At 43.6% G+C, this 17,906-nt stretch overlaps 1 protein-coding gene and 1 non-coding gene across 4 annotated transcripts in view; both read left to right on the top strand.

Annotated features, from left to right (window-relative positions):
- The window catches only part of SFMBT2 (Scm like with four mbt domains 2), a 215,887-nt gene that overhangs the window by 140,548 nt on the left and 57,433 nt on the right, over window positions 1-17,906 (top strand). For all 3 annotated transcript variants that reach the window (XM_055332786.1, XM_055332787.1, XM_055332788.1), the window contains exon 9: window positions 3,675-3,822. In XM_055332786.1, the coding sequence (XP_055188761.1) occupies window positions 3,675-3,822 (148 nt within the window). The remainder of the gene's footprint in view (window positions 1-3,674; window positions 3,823-17,906) is intronic.
- Window positions 12,442-12,525, top strand: TRNAQ-UUG (transfer RNA glutamine (anticodon UUG)). The gene has a single exon. It is a non-coding gene; the product is annotated as a tRNA-Gln (tRNA).

Here is a 17,906-nt window from a genome sequence, read left to right as displayed (position 1 = left end):
CATCTAGAGGAAGTCACCTGTGGAAGTCACACCTCCAGCATGTGTCTGTACCTGAAGCATCCTCCTACAGATGGCCGGGGAAACCGAGAAACCCACCTTTCTTACCCAATGTATGCTTTAGTTAATGGCCTTTTGTGTGGGAACTTAATTAACGGTCCAAAAGTCAATTCCATTTTAATTTCTTTTACCAAGGAAGACTGGATTTGTTAATACAGTGATGAGTGTTTCAGAGTCATTTTGTATGCTCTGTCTCTCTCTTTTTTTTTAATTTATGATTTGGTAAGGCTTGAGAGATACAGTGGTGATAATGTATTTCAGAGTCTGGAAAACGGCTGTAATCATGAAAGGCCTTTCTCTTTTTTTCTCAATTTTTTTTCTTTAGAACATAAATTACTTTTATGTAACTGTTATAGTAATTTATTTAAAAAAATAACTGCAGCTTCAGAAAAAAAATTCTGACTTATGCTTTGCATGATGGTTTTTTGGGTTGCGATTTATGTTCTTAACAGTCATAAGCCATGCACTAAAAGCCTTTTTATTTAAATTGACCTTTGGGGCTCTTCAATGTGTATTCTGGTAGGTGCACATTTTCCCAGAACTGGTGAGTGATACCTTGCTGAAGCCTGGCCAAAATTTTCCTTTATTCCAGCTGCAGCAGATACACTGATGCCAGCTGCCCATTTATCTGGATATATATTACCCTGTCCTCACTCTAAGAGGTCACGGTGTCTGCTTCACCTGATGTTGGTATAGTAAATAGAGATGCCGGTGGTGTCAGTAGTAGGCTGACACTCTTATGTCTGTAAATAATTATAATCTATAATGTTAGAATGTGACATAGTACTTATGCTTAGTTTCAGCCCAAATATCCTTACCTTGTTGGATAGATTTCCAGTCACTATAGTTTCGTTTCCCGATACATAATTTTCTAAGTAAGTCTTATTGAGGGTGGGGGCAGGGAGGATATTTTCTCTTAATTTTTTTAAGGTACATTTTCTTTTTTGCACTTTATTTTTTTCTTACCCATTTTACCAAAGATAAAGCACTCAGTCTCTCTGTTGCACATGCACCCTTCTTTTGTCTCTTACTGGCCCTCAGTTGTCAGACCCCTGGATGGCAATGTGTACTTCGATGGGCACGTCCCCAGGTCCGGACTCCCCTACATAGAGTGCAGTATCAGGATATTCTTTAATGCAGTAGGTATTTATAATTAAATGTATTCCTTCCAACATCGGAGAAGGTTTTAGAATATTACGATTGAGAATATAACACTCTGCTGTTAGTACTCACTGTAATGAAAATGTCATTCTCATTTTCCTCAAGGCTTTTCTTCATGGCACACCTATTGAAGAAATAAATAAATAACATTAAAGCCCATAGACAGGAAAGCAGTTAACTATGTAGCAGATCCTGAATAAAATGCCCAACATTTAGCCATTTAGCCGTAGAGTGAGATTATAGATTATGGGGTTTTTTCTTTTTCTTTCTTTTTTTTTTTTTTTGGTGATCCAAAACAGTATGATACTGACAGATGGTGATGACATATCATCTGTGTATGTGAAATATATCATATTATTTAGACCAAGAGTCTTGGTTCCATTTCTTCTATGGCTAGCTCTAGCCACATAGTCTTGGGCCAGTTGGTTAACTGCTCTAGGTTATAGTTCTGAGACCTGCAGGTTATGGCCCCAAGAGCTCAGTGTTTCTGCACCATGTGGGATGTGACCCCGTTGGATTTGAAAAAACTGATTTAGCTTTTTTCTGAAGTACGCACACACGAATGTGCATGTTAATAGGTTTTGGAGATCCCTTAGTGCCCATCGTTACAGGGTCCAGTGGTGCTAAGAGGTTCAGCCACCAGAATTCCACGTTTTTTAATAAAGATTTTATTTATTTATTTATTTATTTATTTATTTGAGAGAAAGAGAGAGAGAGAGAGTGCACACACAAGGAGGGGGAGCAAAAGGCAAAGGGAGAGAGAGAAGCAGGCTCCCCGCTGAACAGGGAGCCTGACATGGGGCTCAATCCCAGAACCCTGGGATCATAACCTGAGCCGAATGCAGATGCTTAACTGCCTGAACCACCTAGGCACCCCAGAATTCCACATTTTTAATATGCATCTGTGTGTGCGTGCACACGTGTATACACACACACACACACACACACACACACGCATGTGAGACTAGGTCCTGTTGGCATTTGTAGGAGCTGGTCTGGACAGTGGAAATGTAGACAAAAGTCCCTGGTTTTACAAAGCTTATATTTTAATGGTGAGGGCGGGGAGACAAACAAAGTAAGCAAATCGATACAGAATGTCCCATGTTAAACGCTAAGGGGAGAGACACAGCAGGGGCGGGACAGGCTGAGGGTGGAAGGCTGGAGTGTGGCAGGGGAGATGGGGTTTGAAACTGGGCTGCAGGGAAGATCTCACTGGGAAGGTGAGGTTTGATCCTTTGCTCTGTAAGGTCTGCTTCCATAGGCAGACCTCAAGCAGCAGAATGATAGCTATTTACTGGAATGAACATCGAGGAGAACAAAAGTGAGTGCACTCTGCAGCTTTTGCTTTTAATTTAGACTGCTTCCGGAAGATATTTTGTAAATGAAGGAGCTAGGAATCACAGCCTCAATGAGAGCGTTAGGATTTCCTGAGAAACTACTGGTTTATGGCTGTTGAGCCCATAAAGTGATCTCTTTTTTTTCTGGCCTGTGTCACATACTAGACTCTTTAAAACCATCACGCTTTTAAGTGCCCGGGTCCATCTCGTTTTTGCATTCTGCTCTTCCCACCAGCATACCTTGTTCTGTTCCTTCACCAACGTGTTTTTTTTTTTTTTTCCCTACACACTGTGTGGCTGTTTATGCAGTTCCTTTGTACAAAGCGTTTTCTGGGCCTTGTGGGAACACCTTGACTGAGTGACAAAGCAGAGACTGCCCTCCAAGGATCTGCTGGATGAGACCAATTTGGGATGAGGAGTTTCGAGACAGAGGTGCAGGGCTGAAGCTTTGAGGGCACAGAACCGGAGTGGTCAGGAGAACGTTCCAGCAGCACTGACTTTCAGGATGTACCTTGAACCATGCTCTTGTGCTTTTTTGCAAGAGCCTCAGCGGGGCGGGCGTGTGTTCTAGGCTGGGAGGATGCTGAGCAGGATGTACGTGCCAGGGGGAGTGATCCTCCTTGGGCTGCAGCCTGAGGTGGTTGGAGGGCTGTGATGCCGGGTGAAGCCAGAAGTCCCCAAGCCAGACGGTGGAGCTTCTCGAGTGATCTGACGTGAGGATGTGGGTCCCTGCTGTGGACACGGAGAAACCACTCACCTTTCAAGGCCCGCCTTTGCTTGGCCATAGGCCTGGGTTTGTTTCACTGTGTGAGTTTGGTTTTCTTCCAGCCTGAGCCATCAGTTTACCTCTCTAAAGCCACCAGTGTTTTCTATGTCTACTACTCTTTTCTCTGTATGCTACTCATTGGCTTGTCTTTCTATTACAGTGACCACAGGGAATCAACTCGTAACATTTTTAGCAATTGGATCGATTTACTAGTATACATTGAAGCACCAGTTTGTGCTTGAGGAAGTACATTTATTCCATTTGGAAGCTGGGACAGCTTTTCATACTAGTTTTGCCTGAAAAATTCTAAAGTATTAACACTTGGTTCTCTGGTTGTTTTTTTTTTCTTCCAGGTTTTTAATAATCATTTTTTTCAAGTGACTATTGACGACCTCCGAGCAGAACCTAGTAAACTCTCGATGCTGTGCCATGCTGATTCTTTGGGAATTTTACCAGTCCAATGGTGCCTTAAAAACGGAGTCAATCTCACACCTCCCAAAGGTCTGTATTCTGTGCAAACGCACGGGGTTGGGGCGGCTCACGAGGGTGTCCTGCTGTCAATGAAGCGTTCCTTGGTTGATCTCGAGCAGTTTACCTTGTAAAGGATTTCGATGTCGTGGGAAAAATGTGTCCCACAGGTGGCTCGACACAGGAGTCTGTCCCAGCTCCCTACCCCTGTGGGGTGCATGACTATGGGCTTTGCGAGAAGCTACTTCCGTCCTCAGCTCCTTGCTCGGTTACTGCTAATGCCTGGTGACAGAGGACATGGAGCATCACTAAGTGATCAGGGCTCGACACTTAAAAGTGTCTGAGAAGTGGCTTTAAAAATGCAACACGGGGCGCCTGGGTGGCTCAGTCAGTTGAGCATCTGACTCTTGATCTCAGGTCTCCATCTCCAGGTGGTGAGTTCGAGTCCCATATTGGGCTCCACACTGGGCGTGGAGCCTTCTTTAAAAAAAATGCAATGAAACACTAAAGAAGCATTTCTTGCCATTTTTATTTCCAATCATTTAAATTTCCCCCAGAGCTCAGTCACTCTCTGATAACCAAGAATTTGATGCCACAACACATTAAAATAATTAAATCGGGAGCCGGGTTGCACTAAAATAGTTTCAAGTTGGGACCCACGAACCACATTCTTGTTGGTAAGGCCGGTGCTTGGTGTGCCGTGACGTGGTTTGCTGTCCCTGACCTATCTGGTGCTCGTTCAGGGAAGACAGCAGCTGGATGGAAGGAGACAAGGTGGGAGGGAGAACAGAGGGGATGGAGTGATAGCAGAGGAGATGGGAAGGCATTAGACAGAAGAACAAACGTGTGGTGGGATTTTAACAGAGACCCACAGATGACACAGGGGCTCTGTGCTGACCTTTCCAGATCGCCAGGGACTGGATAATCGGTAGCGGTCACCCTGTGGGAAGGTTGATACCCGCAGGTCAGGCTCCAGATGCCTGGTGTCAACAGATCCCAGAGGACCTGTTGTGCTGCTCTCGCCTCGCTCGTCCATCCTGTGATCCACTGGGCGCTTCTCCTCCATCCTCCCTATCCTCCCTCTGTCCACCTCCTTCCTCCTCCATGCTCATCCCCACCCGGGAGATCCCTGGGGGTATTTCCTCCTCAGCTGTTGATCCCTCCCCTTAGGGTGCTGCGGGGGCAGAAAGTGGCCTCGTTACAATGTGGTGAACTTTCACAGTCACTGTTTGCCTTGTTGTATGCATCTGACTCATTCCATCCTCAAAATGAGCACAGCCCTGGGACGAGGCTTCGTCACAGCACGGTTCTGTGACCCTCCCAAGGTCACCTGGCTGGTGAGGAGCAGGGAGGAGGTCCACCTGCTGGTGCGGTGCTGCCCGGGGTGAGGACTGCAGTTCCTGAGAGCTCACCTGAGCTTCCGGGTCGGTCCTCACAGGTGACTCTGGCCACTTCATGCTCTGGTTTTCGAGACTGTCTTGTGGGACACCTGCCAGATTCCACGGCTGCTCTGCAGAGTCAAAGACGGACTCAAGTCTGTGTATCTCTATAGTCCTCTTCGATGGTTCTACAGGGTTTTTTTGTTTGTTTTGTTTTGTTTTTTGTTTTACATCGTGAACAATCTAGTGGTAGCAGAGAAGATCGGAGAAGTCTCTTTCTGCTGCAAAATTTAGTGACGGGTCACTTGGCTAAGTTTGAGAGTCCCGTGGACCGTCTCTCCTTCCTGACTCATTTGTGCGACTGGGTCTGCATCACTGAAGAAAGACTTCTTCTAGATATCTAAAGTGTTGCGTGGTTGGACTTTCTAAATACCTAGGTAGTAATAAGATCTACTTAAGAATTTTTTTAAAAGATTTTATTTATTCATGAGAGACACAGAGAGAGGCAGAGACACAGCAGAGGGAGAAGCAGGCTCCCCACGGGAAGCCTGATGTGGGACTCGATCCCAGGACCCCGGGATCGCGACCTGAGCCCAAAGGCAGATGCTCAACCCCTGAGCCACCCAGGTGTCCCAATCTATGTAAGAATTTAAAGAAAAAATGAGTTGTGTGAAAAGGAGGGGGGAAACAGTCATATATGCATTTCATCGGCTTCATTATTCCCTTAAGCGGAGGTTAAATGTTTCCCCAGTGTTTCTAGATTTTTTAAAAATATATTTCTTATGAACTTTAAGTGTTAGAAATATGTCTTAGAAAAGAGATTGTTGGCACAGTTTGGATATTTATTTGGAAAATGGTTGTGCCTATTTGGTTAATTGCGTTTCATGATATATGGAGAAATACAGTTGAGGAATTATAATTCTAGGGAATAATTTTTCCAAGTGCCTGTGGCTATAACAGAGTCTTGGCTTTAATTACTGAGCTCTCGTCGTTTTGTGAGAATATGTTATATATTTAAATATATGTTATGCACATAGTAACGTATTTGTTTTTGTAATTAAAGTGAATTAAAATGGAGAGGTGGAGGTGGGGGTTTCCGTAGCGGTGATTTTATGGTTTCCTTGGGAGGTTAATTTGTTACCTGTCTTATGTGTCAGAGCAGGGCTGAGTGGGGATCATGCTGTAGAATTTTTTCAAACACCGTTCTTTGCTTTATTAATGTCTGAACATCTGCACTCTTCTTTTTTTTAAAGATCTAATTTATTTATTCATGAGAGACACAGAGAGAGAGGGAAGCAGAGACACAGGCAGAGGGAGAAACAGGCTCCATGCAGGGAGCCTGATGTGGGACTCGATCCCAGGTCTCCAGGATCAGGCCCTGGGCTGAAGGCAGCGCTAAACCGCTGAGCCACCCAGGCTGCCCTATCTGCACTCTTCTGATAAAAGTTGTTTTTAGCTTAAATTGTGAGCTCTATACATAGAGCATCTTTGATTTCTTAGACATGTTGAGAAATGATATAAATGTTTTCTTGCATGTATGTTTTCCATGAACATATTACATTGCTTAGATTTCTGTTTGAACAGTAAATACCACTTACAGTCACAACGTATTGCCGATCCCCGAACGATATTATCCCAGGTGTCCCCCAGTGGGAAGCAGTGGATGAAACAAAAGATATCTGGTGATGGGACGTCTGGGTGTCTCAGTGGTTAAGTGTCTGCCTTTGGCCCAGGGTGTGATCCTGGAGTCCTTGGATCGAGTCCCATATCGGGCTCCCTGCATGGAGCCTGCTTCTCCCTCTGCCTGTATCTCTGCCTCTCTCTCTCTCTCTCTCTTTTTTTTTAAAGATTTATATATTCATTCATGATAGACACACACACAGAGAGAGGCAGAGACACAGGCAGAGGGAGAAGCAGGCTCTATGCTGGGAGCCCAACGTGGGACTCGATCCCAGGTCTCCAGGATCGCGCCCTGGGCCAAAGGCAGGCACCAAACCGCTGAGCCACCCAGGGATCCCCTGCCTCTCTCTCTCTCTCTCTCTCTCTCTCTTTCTGTGTCTCTCATGAATAAATAAATAAAATCTTTTAAAAAAAGATATCTGGTGATATAGGGGATTTGCAGAGAACATAGACTCATACTTACCTTGTTTTGACTCTATTTCTTAATTTAAAAAAATCTGTGGAGTTTGGAGAAAAATAGTGCGTAAGCTAGAATGGACAGGAAGGCTTCAGTCCGTCTCTGAGAGCAAATGCTTTCCTGGTCAGCAAAGGACAGTACCGTGAACCTTGGAAGGCTTATTCCATTCGTTTAAAGCCAGCAAACAACAATTCAATATTATGGGCACTATAAAAAGTGATCAAGCAAGGAAATAAATCAGCTAAGCAAAGGTATCTATCGGTTATCAACCATGACTTGCTATTTTTAAACTATTTCATTAGCCTTGTTGGCATGTAACATCAAGGATGAGTCATAGAATAAGAGGAGTAAATGGCTCCCCCAGAGGGATCTTAGTGGAAAATAGTAAATAAGCCGTTACATTTGTTGTGAATCTGTTGCGAAGTGGGTGCGCAAAGACTCAAAGTAAATCGCTAAAATAAAGCACTGTGTCTCCACAATTTGGCCGTCTTAATAATAGGCAGATAAACTGTTAACATGATTTAAGAAGTAAAAGTGTGTTTTTCGTTATTACCAAGCTGCAAAGCCCCGATCTCCTATTTGGTACTGTCTTTTCCTAAAGCAAGACCTCATACACTGGCTGATGCACTTGCCCCGTTTTGTAATCTGTTATATTTCAGACATAGCAAAGGGGATAGAAAATAATAAATACACATGCTCTTAGACCTCCTGCCGTGATGGAACACAGTGCTGGCATTTGGCCACATTTGATTCAGATTTTTAAAAAGTGATGTAAAGCATTACAGTATATAATAGAGGACCGAGTCCCTTCTTTCTGTCTCTTCCTCACACTCCATATCTGTTCCATCGGTGGGAAGTCCCGTTGATATTTTCGGGATCTGACCAGGTGTCATTACGACCACGCTGGTCCAGGCCACCATCACATCTGTCCTAGGTTAGTGCAGTGGCCACCCCGGCTTCCTTCATGTGCTCTCAGATGAGATGGCCAGGCTGGTGGTATTAGGATGTGCATCGCACACATCCCTGCTCTGCTCGGACTGTCCAGGGACTGACACCTTACTCAGAGCCAAGTTCAGGTCACAACCGACAGTGTCCCTGTGGTTCCCTGTCTGGCCTCCATCCAGGCTGGCCCCAGACCCACCGGCCTCCTTGTCCTTCCTGGGGCCTGGCACTCGTCCCCCCTTGTTAGGTTGTTAGGTGGTCTGTCCTCCTCCTCCTGCCTTCCTGGGCGGTGTCTTTCTTGGCTGTCCTGTTTAGTGTGGATTAGAGATTTCTCCCCCCAACCTTTGTATCTCCTCCCTTGCATGGCTTTGCAGCAGAGAACTTTCTAGCATGTCAGATACAAGTAATGGGTATTTTCCTTCTTTGTCTCTCCGCTAAAGAGAAACATTGCTGAGAACAGAGCGGGGACTTTGCTCTGGTTCTCTGCTCATCAGCAGCGGCTAAAATAGTGTGGCTCTTGGTCAGTACCTGTTGAGCATTGAATGGACTCAAGTCCAGCCCTCATTCTGTGCTCCTCCCTTCCTCCCCAGCCACGTCTCCAACGCTCCACCCAGGCTCCGCCGGGATAACCGCCTTCCCAAAGATATTCCGCTTTTACTGCTGGACGTGCAGGCTCTCAGTGTTAGCTTTCCAGTGCATCTTTTTGATATGTGCACAAACCGGATCGTGCTCTATCTTTATGTAACTTTTACACCCTCCAGCGTTTTGCAGATCTTTGTCAAGATGCTGATGCATGTCGATTATTTATTCATTTTGCCCATTGTGGGATTATGCGTTAATTCTTGAAATCCGCTTCCCATTGGGAGATGTTGAGGGTTTTTCCTGCTTTCCCTGTGGTGGATGGTACTCAAGGGTGCATCTTTGTACATGCCCCCAAAAGTGCCTGATCTCTTGGGGTGTGTACCACGAATGAGTGAGGAATTGCTGGAGCTCCATTTTGCATCATGCTCACTATTGTTATCATGCCTGGACATTGCCATTGTGAGGACCATGAGACAGGTCTCCTCGTTTCGCTTTCGTGTCCCCAGTCCCTCGTGCAGCGGAGCAGTTCGTCGAAGGCCTGTGGGCAATTTGTATTTCCTTTGCATTGTTGATTATATTTTTTTGCCCTTCTCCTGTTGATTATAGAAGCATTTATATGTTTGAATATGAATTCTTCTTTTGCACATCACAGTATATAATAGTCTTGCCTGTGGCTTTTCGCTTCACTTTTGAATGGTATTTCATATTATTATTGAAATACAAAATTGTAATGGAATCAGATACCAATCTTTCCCATTATGATTTGTTTATGTCTTTAGAATTTTTTTTTTACTGATGTTCTGCAGTGTTTTCTTTAAAAACCTTGCAGTTTCATGTTCTGTATTTAGCCCTTTAGTGTACTTGGACTCAATTTTTTGCAAGGCATGAGGAAAGAAAACAGTGTTATTCAATTCTTTTGCTTAAGTTGAACTGGATTTTCAGATTCATCCTTTGTGGAAGCATAATTGATTGAATGGTCTGAGATTTCCCCTGGGATCTGTAACGCCACCACGAATGTACAGCAAGTCCCTTTAATGGCTGAGGACCTTAGCTACGTCATTCTAGTTCATTGGTCCATTTGTCCGTCTCTGCATAAACAACTTCACTTTTGTTAAAAACTGATTTCACTTTATGTCTTGATATGCATCAGGTGAATCCTTCCACTTTTCCTCCTTTTCAGAATTGTCTTGGTTGCTTTTGGCAGGTTACTGTCGTGCATGAATTTTGGAATCAGTTTGGGAGACAGTATGCAAAACCCCATTGGATTTTCACAGACAATGCATTAGACTTAATTAATTTAGAAAAATTGACATATAGTATCTTTTATAACTTTTGGTCTACTGCTAGAATTTTTCCAGGCACATTGTCCTTTTGCTTGCTGTCATGAATGGCTTTTTTTTTTATTACTATTCATTTGATTTTTTTACTGGCTATGGCCAGTATAATGGAATACCACTGGTTTTTGCATGTTTATTTCCAGCTGCCTTGCTAAGCAGTGTGTCTCCAGAACAGTTTGTGTAAGATATGGATGACCCGACTCTTGAAGTTTTGGTAAAACTAGCTTGTAAAACCATCTGGGGCTGGTGCTGTTTCAGTTTGTCTTCTGTTGACTATGAATTTATTTCCTTGAATGTTTGTTCATTTAGTCATGGTTACCACTTCTGTTTGAGACAATTTGGGTAATGTATGTATGTTTACGGAATTATCTGTTTTAGCTGTGCTTTCAAATGAACTGTCAGAGTGTTCTCTTAGGTCAAACTTATTAATTGAATTGTTCCACCATTAGGTATTCACTCTCTATTTTTGTTTGTTCTGTAATTTGCTAGAAGGTACATCATAATATTATGAGACTGAGGATCTGTCAGTTTGTGTGCGCGCGCGCACGTGTGTGTGTGTGTGTTAAGCATGCAGGGTGTTCAGGTTCGGGACTGTTGGAGCTTGCTGGTGTTAACCCTCTTTATCCCTAGCCAGTCATTTTGTTTTAAAGCCTTTTCTTGTCTGAGTCTCATGTTTATTTGTTTCCTTATGCAGGTTGTGATTTTTCCATTGTGCACTAATTTTCAGTGGTGGTTGTTATTTCTGTGGGATTTCCGTAATCCTTAGAGTGAAGTACTTCCTTCCATCTAGCTATTTATTAGGGTCTACCCAGTGTTCTAGGAGTTTTGCAAGTCCTAGGGTATTTATATATCACTGTCTTTACCTCCCCACTAGAAAGTAAGGATTTTTTAGGGGCACCTGGGTGACTCAGTGGTTGAACGTATGTCTGCGGCTCAGGGCGTGATTCTGGAGTCCCGGGATTGAGTCCTGCATCGGATTCCTCGCAGGGAGCCTGCTTCTCCCTCTGCCTCTGTTTCTGTCTCTTATGAATAAATAAATAAATAAAATCTTTTTTAAAAAGTAAGGATATTAAAAATCACTTTTATTCACTTCTGTATCCCCAGCACCTAAAACGGTGCCCGGTACATGTCGCTGTCCCTGGATATTCAAGGAATGAACAAATGTCACATTAATTTCTCAGCCTGTACCATATAGAGTTGTATAATTGTGCAGCATCCCTACATGTGCCCCTGGCTTGGTGGAGCACAGGTCTCTGCTCTTTCCCTCCTTGACCAGAGCCCTGGGCAGGGACCAGTCAGGTCTGCACCCTCCTCTCTTTCAATGAACTAAGTGTGTCTGGTTCCGTTTCTGCAGACCCAGCATCCGACTGAGACCAGGTATTATAGGATAGTCACAGACCCTGATGTTCCCTTCTCTTGACCCCATGGCTGTGTTCTGCTCCACGTGGGCTCCAGATATTTTCTGGGCTGGTCAGCTCTGCCTTTGTGTCCCAGTTGGGTTTTTGGCATCTGGAGATTTCTTTCTCTTTTGAGTTTGGCTGTGTAATTATTTTTACTATATTTTGTCTGACATCTGAGAAGGATCCATCTTGTTGCTGGACTTGGAAGTTGATTCTCATTTCTAGCTTTCTGATTGATTGAACAAAAATTCGCTTTTGATTTGAAAAGAGTTGGAGTAAAATTCTCTGGGTCATTTTTTTATATCTGAAAATATTTCCAATTGTTGGAAATGGCCTCCCTCTCATTCATTTATTCCTCGTTTTGCTTCATTGTTGAGGATTCTTACCATGGCTTTGCCATTGGCAGCTGATACTTATATGATGTTAGACTCCATCCTGGAGACGTGTCCACATTTCCTAACATTGTGTTTATAATTCAGATTAACATTTTGAGCATGTCCCTGGACAGAGAACTGTATTAAGTGTCATACTGTCACCTATATGCATTGATTCTTATTCTAAAAGATAAGGATGTTGGAATGGCTGGGGTTTATGTTCACTTGACTTATTTGTTTCCGTCCTCTTTCCTTATTTTCCATGGTTCTTTTCCCCCTGCCTTATTCTGTGAGTGTAAAACCAGAATAATTTAGTTGCAAATGAATGTGTCCCTTGTAAAGATCTACATCAGGGATAAATTTACTGAATGTCCACCGAGGAAATGAGGGAGCTGGCTGATTTTTTTCATTAATATTTGTTTATTTATTTAACTCCCATCTGTCTTTTACCCTTAGAAATTTTGCTTATTAGTTTTTTGTTTTAATTCTGCTCCTTGGGGTGCTTGGGTGGCTCAGTTGGTTGAGCATCTGACTTTGGCTCAGGTCATGATTCCAGGTTCCTGGGATCAATTCCCAGGTCAAGCTTTCTGCTCAGTGGGGAGTCCGCTGCTCCCTCTCCCTCTGCCCCTTCCATGTTTGTGTTCTTTCTCTCATTCTCGCTCTCCCAAATAAATAAAATATTAAAAAAACAAACTCTCTCCTTTCTGCAGAACTTGTAGTCATCATCGTTAGCATGCCTGCCCTCTTAGTAGGTCAAATGCCTTTTATTTGGTTCCAGTATCAAGCCTTTGCTTCATTATCACCCCAAACAGAATACACTAAAAACTGACCTTCAGGGGAGGGGGACGTGTAGCTCTTTAGCAAATAGCATGGGTAAGAAGATGGGTTAAAAGTGTTTTTGCCTTCCTGCCTATGAGCCTGTAGGCAGCTTCGTTCATGAATGGAATTGGGGATTGTTGGGGACCCTTGCTCAGGAAGGGGCAGGCTGGTTCCCGGGGCTGCATCTGCCCCCTTGATCCTGTGGTCTTCTTTCCTCACCTGGGCGGTGGGGATGAGCCTCCTACTTAACTACAAGATGGCAGAGAAGATCACCTGAGGCGATGCCCTCCGGTGCTTCTCCTTAGTGAGCATCCACAGACCTCAGTAGGAGCCTGGAGAGAGATCCCTTTTCAGTAAGACCCACCTTTACTGGGCTGTGAACAAGTCCAGTAAAGCTGCTCTAATCATTCATAAGATTCTGTGAGACAGGATCAAGAACCTGTTCTTACAATGTGGTTTCTTTGGGGTCTTCTTGTCATGAAGACATGATCACATCATTTCTTCCTTTCAAAGAGCCATTGAACTAAAAGCTAAATAAGCTTGCTCTTAAGACCCGATGTCCACATCTCACACTGGATGTAGACGTGCTCCAAGGTGGACATCTCCTTATGGGGCTGCATGTTCTTCAGTCAGTGTGGTGGGTGTCTTCTGAATTTTCTTTCCAATTCCTCCAATGTCTGCCTCTGTCCTGGAGCCACAGGTAGCACACAGTGTGTACCTGCTGGAGCAGGTGACATCAGCCGAACCTGTGCCTGTTTCATCCTCATCTTACCATCAGCGAATGAGAGTCTGGCAACCTGGAGACTCCTAGGGAAAAGTTACTAAATTAAATGCATTTCCTTGTTTGAGAAAGTGTTACTTCTTTTTAGAACTTCCATTTATTTTGTTAAAGACTTTTTTTAAAAAAAGATTTTATTTATAAATTTGAGAGAGGGGGAGAGGGCATGAGGAGAGGGGAGGGTCAGAGGCAGAGGGAAAAGCAGACTCCCCGCCGAGCAGGGAGCCCAACGTGGGGATCAATCCCAAGAGCCTGAGATCATGACCTGAGCCGAAGGCAGATGCTTAACCAACTGAGCCCCAGGTGCCCCTTAAAGAGTATATTTTAATCATAGGTTTAATATGTGTTCATTCTTTAAAATTTTGAAAAAAAAAAGGAGAGAAGTTTCCTATCCTGAAGAAACTACTTTTGGTGTACATTCTTTCAGATTTCTGTTTCCCAGAATATGTAACTTTGTGTATTGATTTAATTACTTTATGTGCACCAATTTGCCACTTCCATGCCAATGTGTCTCCTCCTTTCAATGACTGGGAAGTTTCATGATTGTAGGTAAATAGTTGATTTAAACACGTCTTCGTTATTTGTATTGTTCTCAGCTGCTTTGATGCACAAAATGTTTGCACAGCATCCTGTTATTTCTCTAGGATGCTCCCTAATGCAGTTACTGCTCTGTCCTCACTCCAGCTCACTCTTCCCAGCCCTGCAGGACCCCCCTTGCTCTTTCCAGAACATTCCAGACATGCTCCTGGAATCCCACCGTTGTCAGCCCCTCCCCCTGTGAGCCCCCAGTGACCGCCAGGCTTGCTTCCTCTGTTCTTCGGATTTTCAGCTTTTCATCAAGACCTTCATCCCTCTCTGCCCCTTCTCTGCTTCTCCCCGTGATGCTCTGATTACCTGACGTGTTAAATTTGTGCGCTGTGTCTCCTCTCACTGAAGTGTAAGCATCCCTGGGCGCTGGTTTTCGTTAGTTTTATTCACTTCTGGTGCTAGAACCAGAACGGTGCCTTAAGTGATTTGTGTTCTTTCTCTCCACCACTTAGTAAGTGCTTTTAAGTGATTGAATACGTGGATGAACCAATGGCTAAAGTGGAGAGTTGACACCTTCCTGAAAGATTTTCACCCATTGCCCGGTTGACACCTGCGATGGCTTTTTGAACTGTATGCCAACCAGAAATGCATAAAGGCACCCGTTTCCCGACAGTATTTGCAGTGGTGGATTCTTATTGTCTTTCATTTTGCTGATCAAGTAGATGGCGAAGATGGTATTTTTTGCTAATGTTATTTTATTTTTTTAAAGATTTTATTTATTTATTCATGATAGTCACAGAGAGAGAGAGAGACAGAGACATAGGCAGAGGTAGAAGCAGGCTCCATGCACCAGGAGCCCGACGTGGGATTCGATCCCAGGTCTCCAGGATCGCGCCCTGGGCCAAAGGCAGGCGCCAAGCCGCTGCACCACCCAGGGATCTGCTAATGTTATTTTAGAAGATTGTACAGTTTTTTTTTTTTCATATTCACTCAGCACAAAAGAGCAGCTCTTACTCTGTGTGTCTCTTTTATTAGAGAGGGATGTCCTTTTTAAAACCCTTCCCTCCATCCTATTATGATTATCTCAGGGTTGTCATGGTCTACTTCCTGGTGCAAAGGGCATGAGACCACCATGATTATCTAGTGGGGAGAGGTGGTCTTGATTCACTTCCTGTGCAAAGGGCATGAGACCACCATGATTATCTAGTGGGGAGAGGTGGTCATGATTCACTTCCTGGTGCAAAGGTCGGTATCAGGGGTCGTGATTCACTTCCTGGTGCTGAGGAGAGCCCTAACTGTCCTTTAGGAACTGATCAAACCAGGATTCTGTTGGCAGGTGGGAAGCTGAAGGTTGGCTCTCAGGAGGCGGTCACGGTGCATCCCAGGTGCTGAATTAGCTCTTGTTTGATTGATTACTGCCTTATCTCTTAAAATGGAGCCAGGTTGTTATACTTTCAGATAATTTTTATCTAAATAATTCATGACCAAAACTTGAAAAATACAAAGAGATCAAAAAAAAAAAAAAATCCGCGAGTCCCACCATCCAGATAACTACGTTGATATTTACCATTCCTAGGTTTTCCTTACATTCCCTCTGGTCTTTTCCTTTGCGTACTTTTATGTAAATTTGATAATTCTGCATATGCTGTGCCAGGGCAATCTTTCCATCTACATTTATAGCAAAAATGTTTTCATATATATGTGTATATGTACGTATATTTGCAAACTATGTGCACTTTCATGCCCACGTAGTTTTCTGTGGACCTTGGATAAGTTTCATATCCTTTCCGATTCTGGGATGTCAAGTGGTCCGTGTCCCCAGAATCGCCAATAAGAACACGTAGGACACTTTTTTCAGTTTTTTTAGGATTGTTGTGAAATTGTTGTGTCAGAGTTCGTGAACACTTTTACTCTCCCATCGTTTTCTGAAAGAATTGTCCACTGGTACTACCCATAGTAATGTCTGCGAGTGGGGCTGTTTTGTGCCAATTAATTTGTATCATCAGGAAACGGGTCATCGACCTGTTCTCTTTTGGATGTGTAACAGTTGGAACCTCGTTCAGAATAAACACTAATAAAAGCTTAAGTAACTCCAGTGGCCACGGTTCAACGGTCCCCTGTGGCAGCTTGTTGCAGATTTTAATAGCACAAGGGATTTTGATTTCCTTTTATTTTCTTTTCCCCTTCTACTATTTTCCTCCCTCCTGGGTTTAAAACATGTTTTCCTAGCTCCAGTTAAGCCTCAGTACTTCTTGTTCTGTCTTTGTTGATTAATGAGTATAATTGACCCCTGTTGTCTCTATTATACAAGCCACAGCAATTTGTTTTTATGTAGCAGTTATATTCTGAGCTGTCACAAAACCGCCTCACAAAGAGCGAGCTCATTATCAGCCTGAAGGAAAAGAATTTTAAGTGATGAAGTGAATAAAGTTCCCTAAAAGGAGGAGAATGAGGAGGAGGAGGAGAAGTCTAAGCTGTTGGAAATGTTCAAGGAAACGAAGAGCTCTAGGGGCAAAATCACCCATTGTTGCTTAGGTACCCGGCAAGACTCGGTTATATCTAGGAATTATTAGATTAAATTATTAGATTAAAAAGGGCTCCCCATAGAGAGGGTCTTGAAGACTGGATGTAGAAGGATTGAATGTAGGTCCAAGAAACCACAGGGCATGACATTTGATGGAGTGGGTTGAAGCCCATGGGAAGTTCATGGTTATAAACATGATTATAGAACGCCCAGCTAAATGCCTCTGTAGGGGAGCGGAGGTCACTTCTACGTTGGAAAGTTTCATGTGACCATCAAGAACACCCACGTTTCCACAGTATTTCAGAAAATGGCCGTTATTCATTTATGTTGTTTTTTTTTTCTCCCCTACTTTCCCTCTTCCCCCATGATCTCAATGACATTTTCATCAGCTCACAAAAGTAACGAAGCAGCTGAGGTCCAGGGAAGAGACGTTGGAAGGGAATGAGATCCTGGCTTGAGCGAAGTCAGTCTGCCACAAACCTTAAACAAATGGGGTCCTTCTGTTGCAGAATTCATCTTGTCTTCAGTGATTTTATGGAGAGCTCTTGGAGGAAGTGTCCTGTTGCATAACCTCTCTTTATCAACCTTGCCACACTTTTTCTCATAGGAGGAGAGGAAGGAATTAACCACAGAAGGAAGGGGAAAAAATCCTAAGTAGCCACAATAAAATAATTAATAAATGGTGGCTCCAAATTATGAAAGGCAGCATCTAGAGGTGATTTAAAAGATCTTCTCTTTATTTTGTGAATAAGGGAGGTCAGGCACAGAAAATTCCATTTGCTTTCGCCTTGTTTCTCCCAGTTCCTGGTAGAGCTGGCTCTCAAATCCCGAGTGTCTTCCTTTCATAGGTTAGGTAGCTCCTCAGCAGTTTGAGCTGGCTTTTGGGCAAATTCTTCTGTTCTCACAGATTCATGTAAATATTTGACCTAAAACAGCTCCAGAGAAACCATTCTCAAAGTGGAGGGTTATAGTAATTGTAAAGAAACTTGAATTATCTTATTTAAACCATGTCTTATTTTTAAGTGTTCAGAAGAAAGTTGATTTAGTTCCTTGCAGAAACTTCTGATGCAAGAGCCATGTGGCTCTGGAGAGAGTGGCAGGGGCAGGTGGAAAAGCTTTGAGAATCTCTCTGAAACTCTCTACAAAGAGTAGAGCATCCCCAAACTATAAGACTTTTTATCTCCTTGTTGGAAAGAAATGAGTTGTCAACCTTTATAGAATGGCAGGGATGTCTTAGGAAGAAAGGGGGGCATTTCTGCCACTGATGGTCAGCAGGGTATGAGAAGCCTAAGGGTCAGTGTCTGGGCCGGAGGAGGA

This window comes from Nyctereutes procyonoides, unplaced genomic scaffold (assembly GCF_905146905.1).
Source record: "Nyctereutes procyonoides isolate TBG_1078 unplaced genomic scaffold, NYPRO_anot_genome, whole genome shotgun sequence".
In the NCBI taxonomy this organism is placed as follows: Eukaryota; Metazoa; Chordata; class Mammalia; order Carnivora; family Canidae; genus Nyctereutes; species Nyctereutes procyonoides.
This window is presented reverse-complemented; position numbering and strand designations above follow the sequence as displayed.